The 24208-nt window shown below is 51.1% G+C and overlaps 1 protein-coding gene across 1 annotated transcript in view; it reads right to left on the minus strand.

Moving 5' to 3' along the window:
* The window catches only part of SYNM (synemin), a 28316-nt gene extending 7254 nt beyond the window's left edge, over positions 1-21062 (minus strand). The window contains exons 1-3 of the mRNA XM_077869950.1: positions 20127-21062; positions 12097-12221; positions 2235-2305 (exon numbers count right to left, since the gene is read on the minus strand). Coding sequence (XP_077726076.1) covers positions 2235-2305; positions 12097-12221; positions 20127-20960 — 1030 coding nt within the window. The 5' untranslated portion in view covers positions 20961-21062. The remainder of the gene's footprint in view (positions 1-2234; positions 2306-12096; positions 12222-20126) is intronic.
* Between the last annotated feature and the right edge of the window lie 3146 nt (positions 21063-24208).

Consider the following 24208-nt stretch of genomic DNA (forward strand, 5'->3'; position numbering starts at 1 on the left):
ACAGGGGAGAAACAACAAGCCAGGGCATTTTCCATGAAGATTCCTCTTTTCAGATCAACATACTAAGCCTAAACAGAGAAGCCTCAGGAGATGAGCCCCCCGCTCCCCAACCTGGGAATGTGTAGGAACCATCTGGTTTTTAATTCAGGTTCACCAAGAAATACGGAAGACGACAGACAGGTTTCAGGCTATATCATCTTGCAGGCAAGTGGCCAGCATTATTCTGGACAGTATTACAAAAGAAACATAAGGGTATTCACAAGCATTGATAAATTCATTATTTAGGAACACATCTGTACATGTATTCAGTGAACAGTTAACGGGCATGTATAGGGCACAGGACACAGAACTATCTGGAAGCTCAAAGCCTAATTTACTGGTCTTCCTTATTCTTTTTTTTTTTTTTTTTTTCAGTCCTCTTTACTCTAATGCTACTTGCTTGGGCATAATCCATAACTACTAAGCTAAATTTAACTTTAGCTTTCTGTAAGGTTTCTGTATCCTTTAAGAAGCTTGACAAAACAGTTAATGAATAAAACAAGTTAACAGAGGCACCCAGTCACCCTCTTACTGGGCTCTCTCTGGGCTCCACGATCACAGCTGGTCAAAGATCTGAAACACAGGGCACCTGGGTGGCTCAGTGATTGAGCACCTACCTTGGCTCAGGCTGTGATCCTGGGGCCCTGGGATCGAGTCCTGCATCGGGCTCCCCACAGGGACCCTGCTTCTCCCTCTGCCTATGTCTCTGTGTCTCTCATGAATAAATAAATAAAATCTTGAAAAAAAAAAAAAAAAAAGATTCGCAAGTCTTGACCTCAACCATTGGTTCTCCTCTAAGTCTCCAAGTCTGGCCACAGCTCTTTCCTCCTCTCTCCCCCTGAAGTGATGCTATGGACTTGCAGATTCCTGTACCCTCCCCTAAAATATGTCACTAAGTAAACCTTGAAATCAGGTGAATGAGATCAAGGCTTTTTTCAACCTTACCCTCCAAATCAGAAAGCAAACTTGCTGGATACTGTCAACGACCAAATCCACACTAGTCACAGATACCAGACACCGGGAACCAAACCTATTGTTCTGAACCCAGTGAAGTTTCAAAGCTGTCAAGTGCTGAATAGGGATGCTGATTTTGAAAAATAAAGATGGACAGTATTGGTTTAAAAAAAAAAAATCTGCCATCTATCTATCCAGACTGGCTGTTAACTAAATATCCTCCTGATAGAAGAATCACATACATGCATTCCCCATGTGCCATGACTTTGAATACAATAATACTCCCGGGAGACTGAAACTCTGATGAGGAAGGCATACACTGAGCATATACTATAAGTAATTCCCTCTGCCTTTCTTTACCCAGAAAGTGCTTTAAGTACTATGGAGCTTTAGAAGTTTTCTTTCTTTCTCTCTTTCTTTCTCTCTCCCTCGTTATCCTACAGGTTCTTAGATCTTTTTTGTTTTTAAGATTTTATTTATTCAAGAGAGACACAGAGAGAGAGACAGAGGGAGAAGCAGGCTCCCTGTGGGAAGCCTGAGGCGGGACTCAATCCCAGGACCCCGGGATCACAACCCGAGTCAAAGGCAGATGCTCAACCACTGAGCCACCCAGGGCCCCATTAGTGTCTTTCTAAAGAACGCTTATTTGTCAGTTCTGCAGCTACAGGGATGTGAGCTTTATTCTCTAGCTTTGGGCCTCAATCAAGACAGACCTCAGGGCACCAAAGGACACCTGTTGCATTCATCCACCTGAGCTGCTCAGGCCAACCTGGGGTAATACGAACCGTGTAACCGTTCCCACCTCCGCCCCTCATGGAGGAACAAGTTCCAGAGTGCTGACTCCCTGCTCCACAAAGTAATACCTCCCCAGACTTGTGTTAAAACCATAAGTCTTTAGTCTGTAAAGGCTGTTCCCTCCAAAGGGTGTGATAAACAAGTACACATCCAGTGTCTCCTCTGGGCCTCCCCATCAACCCCTGCTCCTCCCTCACCACCCTGGCTAGATGAATAAATGAGTTTACTAAGCACTCTTCCATGCGTTTACATGTATATTCTTATTTAACCATGGCCCATTAAATAAAATCTATTTGGGACTTAAGAGAGGGATAAATGACACGTAGCTGAAAAAAATCATATCTGAGCCCAATTTCTTCCAGACAGAGGAAGCTGCACTATTGAACCATGGAATGAACCTGTTCAGACGGAAAACATCTTAAATAATTAGCTTTTCTTCTATTTACCTTGCGGCATGTTTTCAATGCATTCAGTCAAGATCAATATCTCTGGATCACTCTCTCCTTCCAGTAAGGCTCTGTAAAAATAATTTAAGGAGAAAAAAAAAAAAACTCATCAGAAACATTAGGAGGGGTGAGGGCTTCAGAAGTTTTGGAGAGGCAAGCCCTTCTAGAATGCCCTTCCAAACCCAGGAAGAGGAGTAAACAGAAAGGTGTGGGCCCAGGAGAGGAGGTCGGGGGTTGGTGACCCCAGGTCCGAGGATCCCAGAATAATTACAACTCCCACTGGGGTCCTTCTGGAGTCACAGGTTGGGGGTTGACTGGGAGCAGAGCAAGGACTGCCATCTGTTTGTAAATAAGGCAGCCAGACGGCATATGTGATTTTCACGCTGAGTTCCCTGAAAGGGAAGGGTAGAGCTGGAAAGCAGACAGGTAGAAGAGGAAAAGGAGGAGCTCAGGCCACCCCTCCACCAGCACCACCCCAGTGACCCTGTGTCCTCCACAAAAGCATCCTGTTATCTCCTCTAATAAAACAGCAAAAAGCACTTGACTGGGCCATCCCTGTGGCCACATCTACAAGCCTAACACCAAAGAGTCTTCATAAGTTGTCACTCATATGCACAACGCAGAGCCCTGAGGACAGAGTGGCGTGTCAGGCTTCGGCCCCGAAGGACCCAGCAAGCTGGGACAGGTTAGCCCTGGGCGTCCATCACTCAGAGAAATCCCCAAGGCACTGGCTGCCGTGGGCACAACAGTTGCTTGGTTGCTAGAGCAACGTGTGAAGTCACTACCTTCACTTCCAAAGACTACAGTGTATATGGCAAAGGGGAACCAGAGGCAGGGCCCACTTGGAAATGGCTCTCTTACCCATGACTTCTGGGCACAGGGACAGAGGAGGGACACCAGTTCCCAGCAGGGACTGGGCAGTGCAGGCAAACCAGAGCCAAGTTCTATTTCCACTGACTCAAACGTGGTGGTTCCCATCCATGTAAGGACCCCGCAGGCAGGCGGAGCACAGCACGGGAGGGCCCGTCTGAGGCAAAAAGGAGAGATGGCAGCCAGTGGGAGTCTACCCCAAGGTGCACGTGGGTGCATTCAGGAAGATGAGGGGCCCAATCCAGAGCCCCAGCCCTTCCACTAGGGACAAAAGCCAAGCAACGGGACACCAACCCACTAATCTCATATCCTCATGACCCAGCGTTTTAGGTTCCAGGAACACAAATAGCTTCCATCGCTGAGAAAATTCTGAGGTCTGTATACAATAAGAGGAAAGCTCAGGGTAGAAGCCAGACTCCGTGAGGGTCTGTGCCCCGGGATGACAGCAGCAGCAGAGGCGGCACACTGCGGTGTACAGGGCAGGCCTGGGTGAGAAGGCCACGTTCTACCGCAGGTCTTCCCTCAGCCCACTCAGCAGGAAGCCTCAGGTACCAGAGGGCTTCTCGCTGGAGCCACCACGGCCAGGGCAGAAAGTGCCTGTGAGGAGTCCAGCTCAGCAGAGAACTCCGTGACAGGGCAGGGGGCAGGGGGTGGGGGGTGGGGGTGGGGGGTTGGCCGGGCAGGGGATGAGGGCAGTCAGGGTAAAGAAGATCCCCTGCGGGGGCAGAGGAACTATCTTCCCTCATCCCTCAAAGAGGAATGCTTTTGTTCCTCTCAGGGGAAATCCAAACCACCATCAAATGTTGACTGAGGGGTTGCCCGGGGGCTCAGTGATTGAGCATCTGCCTTCAGCTCAGGTTGTGATCCTGGGGTGCTGGGATCAAGTCCTGCTTCTCCCTCTGCCTATGTCTCTGCTCTCTCTCTGTCTCCAATGAATAAACAAATAAATAAAATCTCTAAAACTTTTCTGAGTTCCGGACCTTGAGTAGGATGCTCTGGTTATCTGGGAGCAGGTGCCAGTCCCCCGAGGAGTTTGTGTGCTCATATGCTGGTTACCAGCCCTGGCTAAGACTGGGTACCAAGCATGGCTCAGACCCTCCTATCTCCTACCTCAGGAAGCCCTTCTAGCAACCCCCACACAAGGCCAACAAAAAGCATCTGGCACCAGAGGTAAGAGGACTGTAGTGCAGGGACAGCTTCCCGGCCAGAGGCATCCAGCTCACCAGCAAGGAGAGTCAGATGGAACCCAGGCAGCCTGGGCGCCCGTTCCTGCAGGCTGCTCAGACCTCCCTGCCAGGCCTGAGAGGTCGGCATTTCGTACAAACTTTCAAAAGAATAAATCCTGTAGACAGCCCCCTTCCCAGGCTGTATTAATGCAAGCATATTTAGCATCTTTTGATGACTTCAACCAAAACACCCCCTACAGAGAAGCTCCCCCACCAGGGAGGAACTCAGTCCTGCTCTAGAGGGTTGACTTCTGGAAGGCAGGGGCGTGTGCTACCTTCTGCACCTTAGCACCCAGCACATAGCCTGGCAACCGTCATTTAATTCACTCCTTAATTAAAGACACCTCTCATGACACACATGGTTCCCTGCCCTCCACCAGCACAGCTCACAGAGGCACAAATAAGATTGCTGAGAAGATGCCAGAAATTTCCTCAAAAGCTCCAAAAGGCACATTTTTAAGGAATGGACTCATGCAACTTTAAGGAAAGGGTAGAGCGTTCTCTGGTTATTTTGAGAGCATTGGAAGAAAACAGCCTCCAAGCTGTGGTGACTGTGTGAAATGCCAACCCCCTGAATCACGAGCTATTAGCAAACGTTTTAGCCCCACAGGTTGGCAGCCTCTTCAGCAGGAAAATAAGCAAACATGTGCAGGAAAACCAAGTCCCTGGCCTCACTAAGGAGTCCAGGACAAATCCATAGTGCATAAGTGAGCTCTAATGTGGCCTCTGGCCAGGCTCCAGGCCCTAATAGACCCCACCAGCCATCGGAGCAGGGCCCCGGGTGGGATGAGGTTCTCTGTCCAGGATAGATTATCCTAACGGAACCTCAGGGCCTGGCTGCTGTTAATCCACCTTGGGGGGCACAAGGCACGCCCCTGATAAATGTAGACAAGAGTGAGGGAAGAGGGAAGATGTTTCCAGAAATGATGCCAGTGGAGCCTACTGGGATGGTCGACAAAGTGCTTCCTGGCTAAACGCAGGTAGGGAGTGGTGGGATGGAAAGGTGATGGAGCTGGGAGGAGCCTCAGAACTGCCCCTCTGACCCCCAAGCTCCAGAGAGGGTGAGGGACCACCTGCCACCCAGGGACCACCCTGAATGGCCTGGTGGCTGGGTGCAAGGGTACAGGAGGGGGAAGCCAGGAGAGAGGACCAGCATCACCATCCCAATTGGAAAGGCCCTGTCCCATACCACAGGCATCACACGGAAGATAACACATGCCGCTTCTGGTCATTCCTTCTGTATGTGGCTCTAAATCACATATCAAAGCCTACCCATCAGTTCTAGAGACTGAAGAAAGAAAAAAAAAATCAAATGATCAACAGAGAGCCCAAGATTACTTAATAAAATAGAGAAAGGAAGCACTGGGAGTGGTCGATGGAGAAACTTCCAGAGTCAGGTTGCCTGGATTCAAATCCTAGGCCTGCCACTTCCTAGTTCTGTGACCTTGGGCAAGCCACTCAAACCCCCTGTGACTCAGTTTCCTCATTTCTGAAACAGGCAGCATCCACAGGCGTGTGGGGGTTGTTAACTAGAAAATTCTTACAATAGTGGCTGTCACAGAGTAGGGGCTCAATAAACTGTCACAATCATCATGACCACCATCTTCCACTAACCCGAGAAGCAAGCTGATTCAGCTAACTGAAGTACCCCAAGAGGGAATGAGACTCGGTAATCGAAAATCCCGGTCGTCAGAGCGCCATTGGTTTCTGCAGTGATGAGGGGGGAGGCCAAACGTATGGGTTACTCCTCTGTGTCTCCTCTCCTTGAAACTACAAGATTTTACTAATTTCAGCCATTCTACCTAATAAACCAGCTAAAGTCTCCATGTTAATACCTGGTGATAAGTTTTCAAAAGAGGAGGATCAGGGCACCTGAGTGGCTCAGTGGTTGAGTGTCTACCTTTGGCTCAGGTCATGATCCCAGAGTCCTGGGATCGAGCCCCTATCAGGCTCCCCACGGGGAGCCTGCTTCTCCCTCTGCCTGTGTCTCTGCCCCTCTCTCTGTGTCTCTCATGAATAAATAAATCTTAAAAAAAAAAAAAAGTGTCGGATCCAGTTTAGCGAAATAAAATGTATCTCTCCAAGAGCCTGAGAAATTCCAAAAAAGGGCTTTCCTTTGCACAGGTACATGAGAAGGTGGAGGCGGGCCTAAAACAATAATAGAACGCCCAGAAATACCACTACGATGATGAATCGCCAGCAGTGGGGAGTGAGCTCTAATGCTTTATTAGCAGTCCAGATCCAGATCCAGAGACTGAATACTGACTTCCTCCGGGTGAAAAACACTGTTTCTGCTCCCAGCCCTACAGAAAGAGGAAACGGGAAGTTTGCATGTCCCCACTGTACGGAGGAACAAAGGATATGTTTTGATGTTGCTGTTTCCGACCTAACCTTTTAAGAAGGACTTTGCCCAAAAAAGAATCCAGGCAATACTTCTCTGTGTTGCATTTTTGCATCTGGCCAGCCAAGACTCCCTTCAGTGCTTTCCATTTGAAAAATCATCTTGCCCTGGGGCAGCCCAGGTGGCTCAGCGGTTTAGCGCTGCCTTCAGCCCAGGACCTGATCCTGGAGACCTGGGATCGAGTCCCAGGTCAGGCTCCCTGCATGGAGCCTGCTTCTCCCTCTGCCTGTGTCTCTGCCTCTCTCCCTCTGTGTGTCTGTCATGAATAAATAAATAAAATCTTTAAGAAAAAAAATCATCTTGCCCTGCTTTCCATTTCTTCAAGTGACATTTAGAGTAACTGTTACGGATTTCAGTCCCAAAACATTAAAAAAAAAAAAAAAAAAAAAAAAAAGCAATTCTTTTTCAAATTTTGAGGGAGAATGCATTGTCTGTCCCCCAGATCAAAATGCCAGGCTGGGCCTCTTGAGCACACAGTTTTCAAAGCCCGCAGGTTTGTGGGCTTTGGACTTGGTATATTCCTGGGTGTTTTTAGATTTTTTTGTTTCGAGTCTCTTTTTTTTTCCATTATATTTTCTAACAGCTTCTTCCTAATGACTGGGTTCTGTTATCTTTATTTTGGGGGGGGCAGGGAGGGGTAGGGAGGAGAGACTATTTATTTTCTGGCTGGGCTTCTGCAAGTTCTCAATCTTCAGCCTTTGAGCCAGATCTTTGCATTGGCAGTGGGAGGGAGGGGTTTGGGGCACTCCTGCCTCAGTTTTTCACCGCATTCTGATTATGAACTAAGTTGGAACGAGCAGGTAGTTCATGGATAGGGCTGGCCTCTGGTGGTCTCCTCCACAAGAGCGTGTGCTGAGCGGTGCCTTCTCCCATGCTCCCACCCAGGAACCTCTGCACTCCTCCCAGCCAGGCTCCAGGGCCTTGCTCAGCCTATGCAGGGGGCCTCCCTCGGCCACCCGTGTCAGCTTCTCCCCACATGCCACCTCTCTATTCCCCACCACCCCTTCTCCTGCATATCTGTTCAAATCTCCACCATCCTTCAAGACCCAGCTCAATCTCACTTCCCTCCTGAAGCCTTCCCCGATCCTCACAACTCCCTTCTCATCTCTAGAAACCTCACACTCGTGTGTTTTATGAGACATTTGTTTCCTACTGTTCAGGAGGTGACTTAGGTCTAAGCAGCCTTGTCCACATCACATGACCCTCAATGCCAAGCCACACTGGTTGGAGGGTTTGTGAACCCCTCTGAGTTGGCGTGGCACCCTGCCTGCCAGTGTCTCTAGAGCAGCCTGAGGGCACTTGGCTTCACAGGTGCGGCTCTTGCCCACCCATCACACACCGCCCTCCGTGTCAGGCCCCCGAGCTGCCCGGGAAGCCTAAATGCCTGGCATTGCCACAGATGCCATGCTAGCTCAGTGCTCAGGTCCTCGCCCAGACTGGCCCCTCTGCCTGGAAGCCCTTCCCAAATTATCTTCCTGGAAGCCCGTGTTGCATGTCTCATCCACCACTCCCCCACAGCACGTCGCACGCCACTAAGCCTGCCCATCATTCACCTCATCTCTAGACTACTGCGAGACAGATAGGCTTAGTGCTTTCAGGATGCTTCCTGAACTGCTCTGCAAATAGCAGTGTGTTTGTTGAACCACATGGCATCTTGTTAGAAGGCTGGCTTTGACCAGAAGGTCCAGAATGGGCCTGAGATTCTACAGTTCCACAGGCTTGAGATGCCCAGCAATGCCAATGCTGCCCGTGGACCCCTGCAGCAGTGAGGCCCTGCATCTGCATTGCACTCCTGACAATCCTCCTGGGAGCTGTAAAACCACCACACCTAGGCCCATTCAGCACCAAGCTGACTGGAACATCTAGGAATGGGCCCAGGGGCCAATGCTTTAACAGGCTGTCTAGGTGACTGCCAGGTTCAGATGCGGCTGAGAACCTCACCCTGTCCTGTCAGAGCATCTCCCCTCTAACCACTCGGCTGCCAGTGTGATAAACACTCACAGTCCAGGAAAAGCCTCATGATGACACAGGTGGTGGACAAGCACCCTCAACCCCACACGACTCCACTGGTGACAGGCAGGTGAGTGCAAACATGGGTCCCCTGTGCCAGGCCACCTTCTCTTGTACTCTCCCTGGTCTCTCAGTGTTAGCCAGCCTGGAATGCTGCCAATCATCAGCTGTAGTGTGGGAGGAGAGGGCTCATTCTCACACTCGCCTGTGAGGCCAGACACCAGTGTCTTCCCTGGCTACCAACTGGCCTGCAGGGTTTGATGAGATCCCTCCAGCCTCAGACGCCGAGGTCTGCTTTGTTCTAATTTCATTATTTTATTAAATTGCATGTTTACTTATAGACTCTAAGTCTACACTTCCGTTGGAAATTATACTATCTTGTTATTACTGTTTCTTCTTCACACTGAAGGTTACCAGAAAGGGCCAAGTTATCTGGGTTTGGAATTGTCCATGACACTTGAGAGCTGGCTTCAGCATAGCTGACAAATTCCAGCAGTACTGGGATGTGCTTCCAACTTTGAGGAGCCACAGCCCCTTTCCTTACACGAGATGCTAGGTCAACATAATGACCATCAGCTACGCAATGCTGGGGGCAGAGCCACTGCGGGGAAGATGTGGAGCAAATCTACACGATCTCAGGAGAGAGGCCATGCCAGTCACACTGCCAGCCACATTAGACCCTCTGGACAGGGCTGGCAGGGAGTCACACTGCATGGAGCCCTGGGCCATGGACCCCAAGAGGCTGACAGTCTCTCTCTTGACACTAGGGCAGGGTGTGAAAGGAAGGTCAAATTCCTCAAAGGCAGCAGTAGAGATTTATAAAGACTAAATGGGCACCTGTGAAAGGGTCAGAAGAGCAAAAGTAGGAATTTTCATACCTGTCCTTTGGACAACAGGGCAAAATATAGGAAGAGTCACATCAGCAATGACAAGGGCTCTTCTGCAGGACACTCAACAGTGATAAAGATGCTAGACTTTTTGGTGCCTAAGAAGAACTGGGTTATATTCCACTGCCTGAATGACTTTTTTTAAAGATCTTATTTATTTATTTAACAGAGAGAAAATGAGAGAGCACAAGCAGGGGGAGTGGAAGAGGGAGAAGAGGGTCTCCACTGAGCAGGAAGTCCAAGGTGGGGCTCAATCCCAGGACCCTGGGATGATGAGCTGAGCTGAAGGTGGAAATCTAAGAGTGAGCCCTTCAGGCAACCCCTCCCATAGCTTTTATATCTGTGGACATCTCCCAGACTAAATCCTGAGCCCTAGGAGGCGGGAAGGTCTGTAGCTATTCCAGGCACTGGGCCTGTCATCTGTAGCTGGGCAGGGCCAGGCTCCTCATTTTCCATGTGCAAACTTGGACTTCAGAAAGACATACAGTGAAATCAATCACCCACTTTCCGGAAAATACTGATGCCTTCTCAATGGCTAGGAGGTAGCCAACTCAATTCCTAATTGGGTTAGACCAACGCCAGCAACAGACAGAAGCCATAAACTCTGTCCCTGCCGACAGACTGCTGACGTGAGCACAAAGGCTTCCCCATCAGTGCCCTCAAAAAAAAGCTCAACGAGCAGGGTTGTGACCTGCCTCTCCAAAGAGTGAGGCCCCAGATGTTCAGGCAAGATACCCACCAAGCCCTCTGACTCCTCCCAACAGAGAACAAGGAGTAAGACAAAGGGAAGAAGAGAAGGGCTCAAATCCCAGAGAGAAGAAGCACAAGATCAAAGTCTCCGTATCCCACCTACAGAACCATTACAAGGACAATCCAACTGCCTCTGTAGGGAAAAGAGTCGCCTGACATCGAGGTCACTGAACACGGGCACAGATGTGGGTTTTCTGGGGCAACCCCAACATCTGCTCTAGGATGGTGCCAGTTTGGGGCACCTCCCACCCCCGTGTCAATCCATGTAGCTCACAGGAGGGTGGCCCTGTCCAGGCTCCAGAGCACGCCATCCCCCTGACTAGGGAGAGGCACATGGCCCAAAAAAGCCAGACTGCAGGGCCCAGGAGCTCCACTGAGATTGGATGAGAAAGGGCCCCTAGGCAGCCCATAGGAGTGCTGAACTAGGCCTGGGCTCTGTCCCAGCTCCGCCCCTAACCAAGGAAGTGGACCCAGCCCCCTTCTTATCCTCTCCAGGTTCAACTCCCCTGATCTCTTAGCAGTAATGCTGTCGGAAGATGGCATTTCCTATAACGTCTTCTACTCCCCTGCCGAGAGGCAAAGTTTCCATAGCTTGTTCAGACTCACGACTAAGTTATACTCTCACATTTCCGGGAAACAAAGGGGACATTGTGACCACTTTACATGCTTTGGTGGGTGAGGCACAGCTGTCTCACCAGCCTGGACCCCTGGCTTCCAGGCCCCCCTCCCTCACCCTATGAATGGCGCAAGTGGTACCCACCCACCAGAGAGGGTACCGCGGCAGCCAACAGCCACAAAGGCAGTCAGTCAGCGCTCAATCATGTTAGTGGCTGTTACTATCCTCACAAAGTGGGGAATCTGGGTGTCTCAAAAGTCCTTCTGCTGTCAGTGTTTGAGATCTGGCCATTCCCTGTACCAGTCCTCACTGAGCATGAAATCTGCAGGGAATAAGGAGCCCCACCCCAACCAAAGACTGCTTAATCCCCGGAGGCAGGACGGACACTGCCAAGGAGAAGCACTGCTTTCTGGCCCACAGGCGGCTCCAGGGACTCGGGACTGCCTTCTCTGCCCAACCCAGCATCCAACCCCTTTGAAGGCTTTGAGACTTTTTCATCTGGACTGCTCACCACCACCACCACCACCACCACCACCACCACCACCACCCACTCCCTCTCCCGACACCCAAGTCATCGTCTTGACAAACAAAGCCAGCTGCCTCAGTACAATGTTCGTCTTCTGGCAAAAATGCAGTTACTCAGGGCAAACCCATGGAGAGTCGAGTCAGAGCCCTGGGATCTGAAGCAACAGAGCAGCCGGCATGTAGACTCAGGCCTGTCCAGGTCTGAGTTCTGGCCTCCACTCTCTAGCTCCCTAACTTCTCTGAGCAAAGCTCACGCCCCCTGGAATCACAGTACCTAATTCCCAGGATCCAAGGTGTTGACATGAGCAAAACTTGTCCCCGGCACCCAGAACACACGAACACTAGGCAAGGGGGTGAGTTCTGCTAGTTGCATCGTGGGTGGGGTGGGGTGGGGTGGGGTGGGGGGCATCTGCTCGGTGGTCTAAGTGCGGCCCTGCTCTTCCTTCTCTCTCTCTTTCTGGCCCTGGACTCCTTGCCAGGCCACACCAGGGGTCTGCTCTTTGATTATCACAAAGCTACAGGGACCCCAGAGGCTCCAGGTGATTTCGCCAAGGCAGTCCCCCCACAGCATCCTTACCGATACGTGGCCACCTCCAGGCTGAGGCCATTCTTCACCTGCACAAGCTCCTGATACTCCCGCAGCCGATCAGCCATGGCCAAGGTGAGGGCCGCCTTCTCATCCTCCAGGCAGGCGATCACTCTCTAAAAAGAACAAAGGGCTTTTAGATCGGAGGGCTGGAGCTCCATGTGGTCAAAATGCAGGTACCAACAGTTCAGGATGCAAAAGGAAAAAAAAAAATCTCTAGGCTTATTAATCATGTAATCATTGTAAGGAGTGATTTTAAATAGAGTATTCCTTCCCCATGGAAGTTTTTTTTTTCTTTACTACATACGGATGATGTTGACAGGACACTGGCTTCTCTGTTCCTACTCTTTAGTAAGAAGGAATGCTTAGAAGTTCATTAAACGTGGCAGTTCAGACATCAGGCTACTTAGGAAAAGTCAACACATCCCACCAGTCAACGCGGATGCTACTCAAAGGAAGCCCAGACCAGAAAGCAGGGAGTCTGCAACAGAAGTTGCTCCAATCTGAAACAGAATATCCCCTGTACTCATGATTTTCCCCCAACAAGAAGCAGGTACACTCACAGAACTCTTTGTTTCACCCAGAAAAGACAGGAATGTCTTCAGGGCATAAATGTCAATTCAGACCAAAATATGAATCTTCTTTTTGGACTGTACCTGGCGGATGTCGGTCCTGAGCACTCCCTTGGCACCTGTTGACGTCATGTTTCTAGCCCTTACGGTGTGTCCACTCACACCTGCTAATTCTGTCTGTCCCTCTCTTTCTGGCAGGGAGACACTGAAGGACATGACCTGCACCCCCCATCTCTAGAAAAACGCCCATCCCCTGTAAGTCACACAGCACACAATTGGTGAACTGGACTTGAAGTGATGGAGACGGTGCAATCTCCTCAAAATGTGCTATTTTAAATCAGCAATATCTTTTAGTTGGTACACACAGTGACTTCATTGGCCCCATTTTAGAGTCTTGCATTACTCCGTGTTACAGTTTTGCATTAATGCTTTATAGTTGCTCTGGGGAATAATTAACTGAGCAAATATTTAAACACTGAAATGAGTCCATATTCTTTAACTTCTGGTTGGTAATGGAAAACAGCCTTATTTCTGAATACAATTAACTAAACTGGCTACATCTTTAGACATTTATCTTTGTGGAATTCAAAAATTGTAAGACAATCAGGAGAGGGGATCTATTTCCATTCCCCATGTAATCCCTCCAGCAAAGGTACCAGGCAATACATTAAAAAGTCCACAATAAATACGTAAGATCTGCAAAAGCAATGAATAAACAAAGATCTCACACTGGATCTACCATTTTAAACGATTCACAATCGGCATGTAAATAATCCTTCCTCCCTAAGAGTTCTATATCAGTTAATGATTGTTTCTAGGTTCTCTCTGTGTTCTCTCTCATGCTAAAAACAAAAAGTGAAAGGGGCATCTGGGTGACTGAGTTGGTGAAGCGTCTACCTTCGGCTCAGGTCATGATCTTGGGGTCCTGGGATCGGGCCCCACATCGGGATCCCTGCTCAGTGGGAAGTCTGCTTCTCCCTCTCCTTCGGCTCTGCCCCTCCCTCCCCCTTTGCTTGTGCTCACGCTCTCTCAAATAAATAAAATCTTAAAAAAATAATAATAACCTGAAACCTCTCAGCTTTTAAAACAAAGGAGTAGGGCAGCCCTGGTGGCACAGCAGTTTAGCGCCGCCTGCAGCCCAGGGCATGATCCTGGAGACCCGGGATTTCGTCCCACATTGGGCTCCCTGCAGGGAGTCTGCTTCTCCCGCTGCCTGTGTCTCTGCCTCTGTGTCTTTCATGAATAAATAAAATAAAATCTTAAAAAAAATAAAACAAAGGAGTAAATTTAAGAACCTCTAGCTAGCATCCCAGGATAGATCTACTTTTTTTATTTTTTATTTTTTTAACATTTTATTTATTTATCATGATAGAGAGAGAGAGAGAGAGAGAGAGAGAGAGAGGCAGAGACACAGGCAGAGGGAGAAGCAGGCTCCATGCAGGGAGCCTGACATGGGACTCAATCCCGGGACCCCAGGATCACACCCTGGGCCAAAGGCAGGCACTTAAACCGCTGAGCCACCCAGGCTGCCCCTACTTTCTTTATTTTAGATCTATGTTAATATCCTCCCAAACTGACATTATAAGTAGATAAAGAGGTTTGCCAAAGCGGATCACTAGCCAGTCTTGATGTAAGTGATGTAGTTGCCAGAATTTAGCCATGACATTCAGACACTGTATAGTTAAATCTTTTTTTTTTAAAGATTTTATTTATTTATTCATGAGAGACACACAGAGAAAGGCAGAGACATAGGCAGAGGGAGAGGCAGGCTCCCTGTGGTAAGCCCGATGCAGGACTCAATCTCAGGACCCAGGGATCACGACCTGAGCCAAAGGCAGATACTCAACTGCTGAGCCACCCAGGCATCCCTATAGTTAAGTCGTGTGTTCAAATCCCATGTTCCCCATTTTAGAGGGAGGATAATCCCAGGGACAAGGTTTGAGTGTAGGGTATGCTATAAAAATACAGAGAGTACTCCATCCTACTACAGGAAATTCAACCTGAATATCAAAACTTGAAAATCGTACTAATTTGTTCTATAGAGGGAACTTCAATTACTATTAAAATTGCTTAGAAAAAAGTATCATATGCACATGCTTCTCCAACCACAAACCTCCTGAGCAGGTCAGGATCTCCCAGTCATGCCAAAGAGGTAGAAATGAAGATTCTCTTTCTTCCCAAAGGGCACAGAGTAGGTCTGTGCCCCGCAAAATCAAGGGGGGAAAAAAATCAAACTCTGTTTAAGTCAAAATAAGTATAGTCCCAACTGCATTTCCATGTGATTCAACTCTCCCTAAACTGTCAAAGGAAAATGACTTGACTTTTGGAACCAGGAACACCAGTCAGACTTATTGGCTCCTAACAGTCTCCAACAGAAACTGTAACCAATCCTTCAGGTTGAAGAAAGCTTCAACTTGGCTTTGACTCTGCCAGAAGTTCTCAAACTGGGGGCCAGGCCAGAGGTACTGGAGCAAGAGACACCAGCTGCTGATTCTAACCAAGCTAAAGCAGTTCCACCTCATGTTATAAAAGCTGGGTAGAGAGGTCACCTCTTTGGATTGCTATTTAGGGACCTTTTGGACGGCATCACAAGTGATGATGCAACGGAGGTCTGTTTCAGGGAGAGCATGCTGCTGTTAGGTGTCCAGAGAAAGCCCTTTTTCTTAACCCAACTGGAGCTGCTCTCCTCCAAGCAAGCCACACAGACAAAACAGGAAGAGCCTGCAAATGTCACAGTCACTCAGAATCTGGACTGGGAGAGCTTGAGGGAATTTAAATACTGTGATACCCTCATTTAGGCACCAAAACTAAATGTAGTCATCATAACACGAGTCAATGGAATGCTAAGTTTGTATAGCTCTAGTCCAGACAATACGCTTACAATACCTAGTGGGTATTTAAGAGGCACCTCAAAGTGAACTCCGATCTCCCACGCAGAGCTACCAAATCTCCTGCTCCAACCCCCGTCAGCAAGGATCACTCCCTTTTTTCAGTGGTTTAGACTGAAAAGTGAGCACTGGAGTTAACTTTGATTTCTTTCCCTCTCTTCTACTGCATCTGATCCATCTGTGCAGACCCTGTGGTTTTCAACCTCAGAGAGCTCGTTCTCAGCCCCTCATAGCTGCCCCTGTTCCAAGCATCCAGCACCTCCTGCCTTGATTGGCAAAGAAGCCACCTAAAAAGTGCTCCCTGCTCCCACTCCTGTCCCACAGTCTGTGTCCAACACAGCTGGCAGAGCAATCGCATTTAGATACGGTGAGGTCACCACTCACCTCTGCGCAGAGTCATCCAGAGGCTCCCCTTGCTGCTCAGAGCCAAAGCCCAAGTGCTGTAGACGCTACTCTCCCCCTTGCTCACCCTACCCCACCACATCTACTTCCTGGACACCGTGCACTGTTTCCCCCTCAAGACCTTTGAAGGCAAGGGATTTTCTCTGTTTTTGTTTTGTTCACTGCTATATCCTTATCACTTAAGGACCAAGCTTGGGGGACGCCTGGGTGGCTCAGTGGTTGAGTGTCTGCCTTCAGCTCAGGTCACGATCCTGGGGTCCTGGGGTCAAGTCCCACATTGGGCTCCCCGTAGGGAGCCTGCTTCTTCCTCTGCCTGTGTCTCTGCCTCTCTCTCTGTCTCTCATGAATAAATAAATAAAATCTTTAAAAAAAAAAAAAAAAAAGAACCAAGCTTGGCACACTTTGTGCTCAATAGCAGTCTAATGAATGAATGAACTGAATGTGTCCACTCTGTGAGTTGTTTTTATTACCCCTGTTTGGCAAATAAGGAAACTGAGACCCAAACAGTGGCAGAGACAAAATTCAGACTCAGGCAGGGCGGCTAACCCATCCCCATTCCAGTCAAAAGAAAGTTCTCATTCAGTCACATTTTGGAGACATAGACACCTTTGACAGTCAGCCTCAAAAGGCTAAGAGCTCAGTTTCAAGAGCAAAAATCTCAGTGTTTCTAAGGTAAGGCTGGCATAAACCACAAACATCTTAAGTTTTTGTCCAAAGCTCCTTCCTATGAACTGGGAGACAGAGTGTATCACTCAGGCTTCAAGTGATCTAAACCACGTATAAAATGCTGGGGATTTGGCTGTCAGTTCAGCAAACTCCTCTCTGGCAGATCTGGGGGGAGGGGCCTAAGAAAGAGAAGGCCTAACAAGGAGGCCTTAGCAGAAGAACCACTTTTCTCAGTAAGACAGTCCCAGCCAGCATCTTGTTCACTCAGGCTACAGAGGAGGCCTAAAGCCAGGAAGACAGTGGGGACACTGCGTGGGGGCTCTGCCTCCAGGTGAGGGAGGGGACGGTTCCCACTAAACCACAGGCTACACAAAAAGGAAATAAAACACATATGACCCTAAAACTATCCTGACAACAGCCAACTGGAAGAGTCAGAAAGTATTCTGGGATTTCAGCTTAGGGGGCACCTCTGGGCTAGCCCTAAGGAAAAACAACTATCATTATTCTACGAATGCAGAGAGAATGCTGGTCAAATGTTTACCTTTTATGGAACAGAGAAGAGCAGAAATGTGGATCCTTGGTTACTTGCTCTGACACTGGCACCTGAAGAGGATACTGACTTAGCTACTTACACACTAGGTGACCTAAGTGCCTCAGTTTCATCATCTGTGAAATGGGACTAATAGGAGTATCCACCTCCTAAGGTCGAGGTGAGGACTAAGAGTGAATACGGGTGAAGGGCCTGGTTCCCGTGGTACCTGGCACATGAGAAGTGCTTGATACAGGCTAGTTCTTAGGAAGGAAACATTTACTACAGTATATTAGCCCCACCACGTTTTGATAGAATTTCAAAAACAAAAAACAAGGGTTTGGGGTTAACTCATGGACACTTACTCCTTAACAAAACTCCTAGTATTTTTAGCCTTAAAAATGGTTTAAGGTGTTGAATCTTTGGGAATGCCATTTGTAATTCGGTTGCTTTAAGGCTAACTGGGATAGATTCAAGATCCATGTAAGAAAACAATACAATGAAACCACACAAATTGGAAGTGAAAAAAAATCCAAGTCCTGTGGGCATTCCTTGCTCCCTACTTTAGGGCAAAGAAGTGAATTTCAATGCAAGAGGTATTACCAGACTGTTGAGGGCAGGATCCTAGTCCCCGTCAGGTGTACCCCAGGGAAGGCACTTCCCCAGTGGGCCCTGGTCTCCTCTATCAAAGAGCAGGACAGTGATTCTGAATGCACATCCCAGGTGCTTACTTCTGCTGCAGTCTCTGTTCATATCTGTGGTTGCACTAAGGTTTATTTAGGGGGGACAGGGTCCTACTTCTAAAAAGGAACCCTGTAACCAGAGCTTCAAGGTCCAAATCAAGCCAAGTGAGCTATGATTCCAATGGTTGAGGATTTTGCCCACACAACACACCTCAGAGAAGCAGTTTCCAAACCTGCTGGCACAGCAGGGGCCTTGGGGGCGGGAGTTGGGGTTCCCTAGAGCCAGGCTCAAGGCTCCGTGGACTGTTAAGTTTGGCAAGCACTTCTGTTTGGTGAAAAGCTCCGTGAAAGCTTCCACCAAGATACTTTTTAACTTCCCGCCAACACAGAGCATGGGGCCCTATGGAACTAGCATCTCTGGCTGCCATCATTGGAGAAGGGAGCACTCAGGCATCGAGAGTAAGCTCTGGAAATCAGCACACACTTCAGCCAGTCCCTGTCCTTGCTCTACCTACAACCCTGAGTGGGGAGGGAAATGCTTTTGAAAATTATGAGGCAGAGGCCCAACAAAACCCACATTCCAAAAGAGTAAATTCCAAACAATTTAGTATTGTACTGCTTCATAGGATTTCCCATCTAGACTCCAGCTCTTTGTTTTTTGTTTTTGTTTTTTTTTTTTTTTAATTTATTTATGATAGTCATACAGAGAGAGAGAGAGAGAGACAGAGACACAGGCAGAGGGAGAAGCAGGCTCCATGCACCGGGAGCCTGACGTGGGATTCGATCCCGGGTCTCCAGGATCGCGCCCTGGGCCAAAGGCAGGCGCCAAACCGCTGCGCCACCCAGGGATCCCCTAGACTCCAGCTCTTTGAATACGGAAACACCGACGCAGCACTCAGAACTAGGAGTAGTCGCTAGATATTTGCTGATTATTGGTGGACACCTGTCACACTACCATAGTCCTCGAGGCCATGATCACTGTGGCCTGTTTACTTCCTATATTAAAAAAAAAAAAAGGCTCGTGTTCCATTTATTTCCTGTATTTAAAAAAGGGGGGTGCTGGGTGGCTCAGTGGTTTGGCGCCTGCCTTAGGCCCAGGGCGTGATCCTGGAGTCCCAGGATTGAGTTCCGCATCAGGCTTCCTGCACTGAGCCTGCTTCTCCTCTGTGTCTCTGCCCCTCTCTCTCTGTGTGTGTGTGTCTCTCATGAATACAAAATCTTTAAAAATATATATATTTGTCTTATATATATAAGACATATATAAGATTTATATATATAAGATTTTACATATTTTATATATATATAAAATTTCTGAACTTGTGTGGATGTTATCTTAAACTGTCAACCTGAGAACCACTGATAGTATGATTGGGGGATATTTGCAAATGTGGCTTCGGCCAGGCAGGACCAGGGCCAATCCTAGGACTGGACTGGGTGTACAGACAATAATCGGCCACAAGTGTCACCCTCCCTGTCCGTGTCAGACGTTTGGGCTTTGCTTCTCTGAAACAGTAACTGTTTATGTTACCCCGCACTTGTAGTAACATCCTGCCACAGGGGCCAGCACGTTTCCACGACTTTTACACTACCCAGAGCCCTGCTGTCTGCTCCTACCGTGAGAAAAACACCTCGGAGTGAGCTCTTTTCTGCATGAAAGTGCTGCCCCTCCCAAGAGCAAACAAGGCAGTGGCCCGGAGAGCCCAATCCACTGCCTCCTGCCGGGAAATCACTCGGGCAAAGTAAGAACCGGTTTAGGAAACGACTTAAGTTCTCCCCAGGGGCGCCCCACAGGCGGGGGAGGGGGCTGTCATTCTGAATGGCTCCCCGGTGGGGACCTGGCGCCGCCTAGACACCTTCCAACGCGGAGACCCCCCCGAGAAGGAATGCGCTGTCGCCGCTGAGCCGTCTCTGGAAGTCGGAGAGGCTGCGTGGCGGACTTTTGTGTGATTTAGGTCAAGGGACACGGGCCATTGGGAGGGACCTAGCGCTGCCTGGGTCCTGGGTGTTTTGTCAGGATGCACGCGCTCAGGGCAAAAGCTACAGAGGTGACGACCTGACGAGACGGCAGGGACGGGCCCCGCCCGTGGACCGCACTCCCCGCAAACTGCGCTCCTCTCCCCCGGGGGCGAGACGCCGGGCCGAGGCCTCAGCCAGGCCCTACGGGTGGGTGGGGTGGTCCCCGCCAGCGCCAGCTGCTGGGGCCGGGCGGACGCCCTGCGGGCCGGCCCCACCACGGGCCCCACCACGGGCCCCACCACGCGCCCCGCGCCCGCGCACCCACCTGCCGCTCCTCCGCCTGCAGCTCGTACTCCCCCCGCACCCGCAGCAGCTCCTGCTCCAGCAGCGCGCGCAGCCGCTCCAGCTCCAGCGCCTCGCGCCTCAGCGCCTCGGCCTCCTGCGCGCACAGCCGCGTCTCCTCCTCGGCCTCGCGCCGGCTCTCCTGGCCGCGCCGCAGCGCCTCCTCCAGCCCGCGCACCTCGTCCTCGTACAGCCGCGCCGTCTCCCGCCACGCCTCGGCCACCAGCAGCGCGTAGCCGTCGCGCACCTCCCGCAGGCGCGGCGGGGGCGCGGCGGGGCCGGGGCCGGGGCCGGGGCCGGGGCCGGGGGCGCGGGCGCGGTAGCTCAGGGTCAGGCGGGCGGCGCGCGCGCGCAGCTCCCGCACGTCCTGCTCGTGGGCCGCCTCGAGGCCGCGGCGCTCGGCCCGCAGACGGCCCAGCAGCTCCTCGAGGGCGGCGCGCGCGCCCAGCGCCTCCTGCAGCTCGCGCCGCTGCGCGCCCAGCTCGGCGTCCAGGCGGCCGCGGGCCGCGCGCTCCTCGTCGCCCAGCCGCCGCAGCTCCCACAGCTCGCGCCGCAGCGCGTCGCGCTCGCCCTCGGCCAGCGCCGTGGCCCAACTCAGCTCGTCCAGCTGCTGCCGCAAGCCGCGCGCCTCCTCGGCGAAGCGGGCCTGCCCCTCGGCCCACGAGGCCTCCTGCCCGCGCCGGCCGCGCAGCTCCTCCTCCAGGAGCAGGTTTTCGCGCTCCAGCTCCCGCACCCGGCACACGTAGTCGTAGAGCCGCGCGTTGAGCTCCTGCAGCTCGGCCTTCTCGGGGCCCGTGTGCAGCCGCCAGGAGAGCATCTTGCCGCGCCGGCCGGGTCCCTCCTGCCCCGGTCTTGTCCCCGCGTCCGCGCCGCTCCGGCCCCGCCGCTGCCCGGGAGGCCCGCAGACTGGGGCGGGAGCCGGCGCGCCGCGCCACTTAGCGGACCCGGCGGGCGGGAGCGGGCGCGGGCGCGGGCGCGGGCCGCGGCCTCCAGCCAATGAGAGCGCGGCCCGGCGCGGGCCCTGCGGCCGGACGGCGCCCCCTGCCGGAGTGACGCGGGCGCGGCGCGGGCTCCCGGCCCCGGCCCCCGCGGGCAGTCCCGGGCCCGGCCGCCCAATAGCAGCCCAGTAACGGGCGGGCGGGCGGCAGGCTCTCGGGGCAGGGATCCTCGGAGAAGGGACGCGGAGGAGAGCTCCCCGCTGCTGCCCCGACACGCGCACCTGCAGCACCCCAGTGTCCCGGCGCCCATGGAAAGACACAGGAGCCGCCCCTAAGTGAGACAGCTGATCACTTACGCGAGACTTCTCATCCACGGTTCTGAAGCTCCGAGGCCTAAAAATTATATACGTACATATAATGTACACACGCAAATCTAATACACATACATATGCATACGCATGCGTGGATGTGCATTAAATATTCTATTTTAACCTAGTACATAAATACACATTCACTTGCCAGGGCTTCTGTATACAGCCAAGACCTTTCTTTTGTTATAGGTTGACTAGAGGTCCACGTTTGCCTTGTACAAACTACCCGTAGAAGACATAGTCTACACTTTCCAGTATCAGTTTCTTTCTTTTGGAGCGGGAACTACAAAAGATTGTGAAGTTCTCCGAGTGCAGAATTTTCACCAAACGTTTACAGTTCTCACTGTTCCGCCTAATGGGACAGCTGCTTTTTTCCAACATCGTGCCTCCACTTAATTGTCACAGAAACCATAGCTCTCTTTCGCACGCTTGCGTTTCATTAGTTTTCATGACAGTTATTGAAGTTACAAATGACAACGAACAGGTACCAGTAGCATTGGGGAGCATGAGAACAAACGCAGCTGGCCTTTGGTTGGAGTACCCCTGGATTGGTGGGGACAGAAGTGCATAGGGGAGGCCTGGAGAGTCATCCACTGACTTTGCAGTTGGCATGGAAAGGTGAGTTAGTCAGCAAGCTGGTCCAGGGCAGGTCCCTTGAGACAGCTTCCAGGGCTCTCCTTGTGACAGGCATAAATCTCCAACCACAAATGGGGCAGAGGTGGCCCTTTGTTTTTCTAGAGAACTCATATCACAGACTCTATTCTGCGGGTAGTAGAAGTATCTTTCTATTTAGAATTCCTCCCCCTTTCTGCCAAGGCTAAGTTAGGGGAGGAAAAGAAGGGGCCAAGGCTTGGGGCAGGGACTCTGGACCCCTGTTGTTGTTCATCCTTCTCCCTTTCACCCAGGTGCACATTGCACCTGGCCCTTGCTTCTCAGGCCACACTGCTGCTACGATGTCATTACCCAGACCTGTCCAGGGGTCCTATCAGCAACAAGCATCTTTCCTGGACCACGCCGGGACACCAGGGCACTGTGGCAAGCTCGCACAGCTACCTGGACTCAGCACACTGCCATTTATTTTCAATTCTTCAGCTCGCCAGGCTACCAGAGGTTCTGCTGGCCCACCTCTCCTGGCTTGGCAGGTGAGAAGGGCCTTCTCAGGACCCAGTGGGTCTCCCAGCAGGATGCTTTGCTCTGACTCATTAGGTTTCCCTTGCCTGGATGCCCATCATGGTCTTAAACTTTGAAAGCCGAAACTTTCCCCCTAAATCTGCTCTAAATTCTGTCCTTGAGAAATGACTGGTTTGGGGTACAGTGGCCCACTTTGGGGAAAGAGAAATAGGGCACTGGGCAATAGCAAGAGAAAAGCAAAAGTACCACTGGTTAATCCCTCAAAATAATGTCCTGCTGCATCAATTTAATTCTCACAAAACTATAACTCAGAGAAGTTGAGCAACTTGCCTGAGGACACACAGTCCCTAAATTTGGGAACAGAAGTATTAGAAGTTGTGACCACAGGGGCAGATTTGACCAGGCAGGGTCCAGCCAGGAAACAGAGGCACACTCAAAAGGAAGGGAATGGTTACTGGGATGTAACGAGAAGACTTTACAAAGGGTTAGATGGGATGCAGAAGCATCAGGAATTAGCAAGAGGTGGAAGCCAAAGAGCTGTTAGCACCCTAGGGGCAGAAGAAGGGAGAAGTGTTGGAGGAGCCTGGAGCTCTGGAAGGGGGGCTCTAGAGGATCAGGAGCTGCAGAATGCATCCCAGGAGGGAGCAGGTGAAGAAAAGCCCAAACCTTCCCTCTTCCCGTCCTCCCATCTCCTGCAGATGCGGTAGAGCAGATTTAGATTTAGCAGATTTAGATTTAGATTTCTCATTGTGGAAACAGGAGTCACTGCGGCCTAGCAGTGGTGTGCTGGGCCCAGCTTTACCGGCTTGTAAGAGCCAAATGTTAAATTTTCAGGAACTTTGTGAGTCAGTTGTTAAACAGCCATTGTTAAAAATAAAATTAGGCAAGTTTTCCGCGCACCTTGAGGGAGAGCGGCAGTTCTCCCAACCTCCCGGCAGGGGGCGCTGCGAGAGGATGGCGAGCCTAGAAAGGGCTCCAGGGCCGCGGCGGGCACCGGCTCCAGTCTGTGTTCAGAGGCGCTGCGGCCCAGAAGCAGAGAGGGCTCCCAGCAGAATTTCAGGGAAAGCTCTAGAAGCAGGGAGGGCCTGTGTAGGGGTTGGGAAGTGGGAATAGCAGGTGGTTTCTCTACCTGGAGGATCCGAAACACTGTGCCCCGGGGGCCCGAGGTGGGCCTCCCAAGCTAGGTGGAAGGATTGGGGGAGGAGGATTATGGACTCCCCTCGAACAGTTCATGCCACCCTTCAATCCATTGCCTGAGGGGAGGCAGAAAGCCAGGACAGAAATGTCTTCCTGGTGAGTTTTAAGGGCTTGAAGAGGACTCCTGACTAGATCAAAATCGGGAAGGAAATCCTAGGGCCTCAGAGCAGAAGGCTGAGGGAAGTCTCTCCTCCCAGGAGACCAGAAACGGTTCCCTAAGGTGGGGGATGGGAGGAGCAATGGAGGGCAGTGGTGAAAGCACAGTAGATCCTAGAGAGCTTCTAGGGAGGGGAGCCTTGTACTCCTTTCCCAGCAACGCCTCAGGGAGACAGCAAAATCCCAGCTACATCGTGAGCTCCAAGAGCAGGGGCCTTGTGCCCAGCTCCCCAGGTGCATCCTTGGAGGGGGGATGGCAGGCCTGAGGGGCA

Source organism: Canis aureus, chromosome 2 (genome assembly GCF_053574225.1).
Source record: "Canis aureus isolate CA01 chromosome 2, VMU_Caureus_v.1.0, whole genome shotgun sequence".
In the NCBI taxonomy this organism is placed as follows: Eukaryota; Metazoa; Chordata; class Mammalia; order Carnivora; family Canidae; genus Canis; species Canis aureus.